The sequence below is a fragment of the Monopterus albus genome, unplaced genomic scaffold, assembly GCF_001952655.1.
Source record: "Monopterus albus unplaced genomic scaffold, M_albus_1.0 scaffold61.1, whole genome shotgun sequence".
NCBI lineage: Eukaryota > Metazoa > Chordata > Actinopteri > Synbranchiformes > Synbranchidae > Monopterus > Monopterus albus.
This window is the reverse complement of record NW_018127941.1, coordinates 2,648,450-2,653,774: the sequence shown is the minus strand read 5'-3', so window position 1 is coordinate 2,653,774 and position 5,325 is coordinate 2,648,450. Positions and strand designations below refer to the sequence as shown.

The 5,325-nt window shown below is 40.0% G+C and overlaps 1 protein-coding gene across 2 annotated transcripts in view; it reads right to left on the bottom strand.

The window, feature by feature from the left end:
- Nucleotides 1-6: 6 nt before the first annotated feature.
- Nucleotides 7-5,325, bottom strand: part of slc9a7 (solute carrier family 9 member 7) — a 31,463-nt gene continuing 26,144 nt past the window's right edge. For both annotated transcript variants that reach the window (XM_020603479.1, XM_020603480.1), the window contains 2 exons: nt 4,735-4,840; nt 7-1,831 (listed from right to left, as the gene is read on the bottom strand). In XM_020603479.1, the coding sequence (XP_020459135.1) occupies nt 1,568-1,831; nt 4,735-4,840 (370 nt within the window). In that variant the 3' untranslated portion in view covers nt 7-1,567. The remainder of the gene's footprint in view (nt 1,832-4,734; nt 4,841-5,325) is intronic.

Here is a 5,325-nt window from a genome sequence, read left to right as displayed (position 1 = left end):
TTGTATTTGAAGAGTATTCCCCAAACAATTAAAACCACTGCTTTAAGACAAATCATATCCAAAAACGGTTTAAAAACATGGTACCACTGTCTACACAGTCAGTCTACTGGTATGGATTATTTAGCAAAATGAAAATGAATGTGACAAATGTGAGTAAAAATAAAAACCCAGTGACAGTAGTGATTTACAAGACCAACCAGCTTCATTATTCTGTTGCTGAAACAGTTAAACAACTGAACAGTCAAATAATTGAGATGAATTAAAATTTCAATCTTTTTTTTTTAAATGTCAAACATTATTTTGCTCCAGCTGCTCCACTGTAAAAATCTGCAACCAATCTTTGTCAGATATGATAGCGAAGAGCTGTCATGATCATATACATGTTTTGGGGATTTATACCATTGGCCAGACATCACACACAATTAAACGATGTCAACTTGGAATAGTTCCCTAGTTTTTGACATTTTATAGACTGAAATGTAAAACAGTTTATTGCAAAAGTCATTGAGAGATTGCTGATAATGTATCTGGTCATTTTTGGAAATGATTCAAAATTATAATGAAGGCCTGCCATTTATTTTGCAGTGTTGAAATTGCTCTTCAAATGTATTAACGTGTACACATCATGTCCGTTTGTAAAGTTTTGGGAAATCAGCATTCATCTCATAAGAAACAATACTGTTCCTTATTCACCTTATTGTGAAAACCTGTCAAATACACATAAAGGATGCAGACCAGACCAACTCAAAGACAAGATACGCAGATGCTTTTTTTTTTTAAACAGTCATCAGATGTAATGCGCTGAAAGGAAGCAGTCCCACTAAAGAAAAACAAAGCTCGGCATTGTAGCTATTTACATGCTCACATTCTTCACCCCCTGCTTCTTCATCCATGACGGGCTGCGGTGGCTGAGAGGGCAACACGTTCACTGTGTTCCTCACATGCCACAGTCTCCTCCATGCCGATGCTTTTCTGTGATGCCACAGAGATCCCCACAAACACACTGAACACTGGTTTGTTAGCAGCATCAAGTGAATGGTACAAACTGACCAGAGAACTCACACAGTTTTATTTATAAACTACTGGGTTTGTGGAGCCTCTGCAGCAGCATCTCTGTGGAGTGTTTATCAGTGATGATTGATGAACTGTAGAAACTGGTCAGACCATGTGATCAGTTTCATTTTTCTACTTCCTTCCCACTCCTCCACAAGCATCACGAGTTTAAAAGTGCAGGCTAAATCTTGCATGGGCATATTTTGCCCCCACATCCTGCATCTTGCTTATGCAAAGGGAACGATCAGTAAAACTGAATCATAGTATAACAGCATGGAAAATTTTTCTCCTGACATTCTAGAGGACCCATCTCCTAGAGAATGAACGCCACCTCTATAATGAGGATTAAATGCTCCTTGGGCTCCACTCTCAGGCCTGGAGGGAGCTCAGAGCTGCTCTGTCTGATCTCTGAAGGACTGGATTCCCTGCCCGCAGGATGGAGAAGAGCTGAGGGTGAGGCAGTCTAGGGGTCAGGCCAGGAAGGTTGACAGCGCAGGCAGGGAGGAAGGGAGGGTCAGATGTGATCCTCCATGGGGAAAACCAGGCGTGTGCCACGGCTCAGCAGCTCATGCTCACAAGAGTCCAGTTCATGCTCCAGTGCTGCCTCTGAGTTGCTGCCACTCCTTTTGCCATTCACACTCCAATCTGACCCTCCAGCTCCATCCCCCGAGCTCCCAGACGCCCCATTGGCTACGATGGCAGTGTCACCAAACGTGAAGCTCAGGTCGCCATCATTTTGGATGAGGTCAGAGTCATGGTTCCTCAACTGCTCGTGGTTCTGCAAACACATCCACAGTGGAACATGAGGGAAGGGATGGTACGCAAACGGGAATAACACACACAGATGTAGGACACAGCGAGGATACATGTGCTGGGAACAGACTGAAATTAAAAGTGCAAAGGCTCATAAGGGACACTGAGTTTGCAGAATGGCAGGGAGGACACTTTGATTTAGTGGCCCTTAGTGCAGCAACTGGAAGTTAAGATAAATAAAGAACACAACACAGGAAACCACAGGCTGCACAGTGACGGGCAAACCACTCTCACACTGACATAGCATAAGTATTCAGTTAGAAATATATTTTAGTTGTCAAGACTCAAAGGTACACACAATTATCTGGGTGGGGAAATGGTAAACACATCAAATAAATCAACCTAGCACTTCATATAGATATGACTGTTTTATAATCCAAACATTGATATCAATGTTTTCTTTGTTTGTTTGAATGTTTTCAAACCCAGATAATTAGAATGGGTGGGAAAATAGGTGGGAAGAAAATGGGTTATGTAATTGTTTTCTTTCTTTGTTTGTTTTTTTTGATTCTGTCATCTGAGTAATTCATGTGCTGACATGGTGTTAAGGCATCCTGCTTTCTCTGAGGACATGGGTGGATTATTGATTGTCAGCCACTCAATTAGAGCTATGAAAACCTCATGCTACAGTTTCGCAGTCATCCCTTACTTAACCACACCTTTGAGTCTTGACAACTAAAATATATTTCTAGCTGAATATATATATACACACACACACACACACACACACACACACACATACATACATATATATATATATATACATACACACACATTTCTAAATGATCAAGAAGCCTATTTAAACACAGTTATCCATATATCCATAAAGTAGTGCTTTTGTTTACTGGCAGGGACTGAGAATACTAACAATATTACAGTTCTCCTGAGAGACTGCTGAGCTTATTGACCTGCTCCTTCATTGGTATAAATTACCATTTAGAAATTTTAAAAGATGAAAGTATCTATTTGTGAACTCAGGGTTTATGTCTTTTTAGGTTAGAAAGTACTGAGGGACTGACTACCACGCTGTTGGCTTTGGTCTTCACTTTGGATGTGTCACCAGCTTTATCCATCAAAAATAATCTAATTCCTTTAGGCAGATTTTTCTAAGTCTTCGAAGTTTTATTTTTTATTCCACAATTTAACAAGATTGTTAAATTAAGTTTAAAAAATATATATAGCATTTAAAAAGCTTGGGAAGTACATCTACATCCAAGTTTTAAGTGTTATACAATTTAAAGGTCAATTCCAACAACAAATCTCTTCTGTTTGTGGGGTATTTTTCCCCATCAACATTTCATTATATCCATAACCAAAGAGGAACCTTGAAGGGAGCTTTATTTAATCTTCTCACTCCCTACTTGGAAAAACAGAGCACTGGACGTCCCTGAATTTACGAACAACCATCTAAATTCACTTCTTGCCTGGCTGGCGGCCTGATGCTGGCAAATCAACAGCAAGAAACCAGGACAGGAAAACAATTACGGATGCAGAATTTAAAATAGAACAAAACTTTCAGAGGACTAAAATTTGAATGAGAATCTATTTCTACTTTGCAGTAAGGAAATTCAATTGAGATACTGTAACTCAACAGTGACAGGCTTTCTGGTCTCCTGTGAAAGGAGGGTATAATAGCAAAAAGCCTCCATGTGAAAGTATTTCACATGAAATGAAAAGGAGATGCTGCCAGAGTGAATACAAGTGTGACAGTCCCACCAATGGGTATTTCTCTCTTTAAAATATTGCAGTACAGCGTCTTTCAGAACAGTGATCATCATTGAAGTGGCACTGAAAAGGGCCTTTTGTGCCCTCTGAATGCAAAAAGGCTTCATGACCATCCATTTTCTCTCTTGCTGAAGGCCTCGGTGCTTTGTGTGTTTACTGGCAGGCACTGAGAATACTTTAACAATATTACAATTCTCCTGAGAGAAAAGCCTTTAGTATGCACAGGGTGCTGTCCTGAGACACTGGGCTTAGGTCTGAAGTTAAGAAAGGAAAGAAACTACCACTTTCTAGTCACAGAATGCTGTGTTTATAGCTAGTTGATAAAATTAAATCAGGCTTATTCATTTTAGCTTGGAAGTATTTTTGAATATATTATCTGCTGAAAAATGTCATTGTCTTAACGATGAATACATAATAAGTATGCATTTGACTCTGACCTCATTTTTTGGAACTATAAACTAAAATTTTGCCAGCTGAAAGCTATATGCATAGTCCCACTATGCTGCTCTGCTAGCAAACAAACAACTAACACAGTCTAGTGTGGTTTCATATGATGAGCGGTGTTAACTACTTATGCTACAATGTATTTACATATATAACTGCCCCTGAGTTCAAGATGAACTATCCAAAAATTTGACAGACAATAGAAAGGCATTTTGATATAAACAGCTTGGCATTTTATGACTCATACTTGTATTTCATGTATCAATTTTAGTGCCTGTGCTCTATATGAAACTACTGTAAGCAATCACTTAGCATGACACCGGAAACAAGGGGAAACAACTAGCCTTGCTCTGGCCACAAATGAAAAAAATAATCCACCTCAACTTTTTAAATTTTGTACAAATGAGATAAAATGTGTTCATTTGTGAGCTCTAGAGGTCCTGGTAGATGGGTTTTTAACCTTTGTTACGGGCTAGCTCTTTCCCCACTTCCGGCTTTTGTGCTAAGCTACACTAACCAGCTCCTGTCTGTATATTTAGCATACAAACGCAAAGTGTATTAGTGTATTTACCAAAATGTCACAGTGTAACCTTTATAACCTCTGACTGGTCAAAATGTAGTGACTAGATTTTCTACAGTTTCTGCAGTGTGAACAAGGGATTTATCACAGTTCACTGGTCATGTAAGAGTGCCACTGACCTCGTATGCCTGGGGACTAGTCAGACAGCTTGCCAATGGCCCACAGTAGCTGGGCAGAGTGGAAGTGAGAGGCGGACCACTGTGTGTCAGAATGGGCTTCAGGTAACTGGACAGTTATTAAGGAGAAGGCCAAAAACAGCTCAGTAATAATTAACAGTGGGTAAAGGCTGTTGGATGGAGTGATGGGGCATTTATAAGCTCTAAGTGCTTTGTAAATTCAATTCAATTTTTCAATTTAAATGTATTTGTATAGCACCAAATCACAACACAAGTCATCTCAGGATACTTTACAAAGTAAGGTCTAGATCTTACTATTATTATTATTATTATAGAGGAAAACCCAACAAATCCCCCTTGAGCAAGCACTTGGCGACAGCAGGGAGGAAAAACTCCCTTTAATGGAAGAAACCTCCGACAGACACCGGCTCTTGGTGGGCGGCCTTCTGCCTCGACCGGTTGGGGTGAGTGGATAGAGGAGAGACAAAAGAAGAAAAGCAACAAGACACAACAATCAAACACTGATCAGGTCGATGTGGCTGGTGACTGCTCGTCAGAGATGTAGAGCTCCAGGGCCAGGGCAACCTGCAGAAA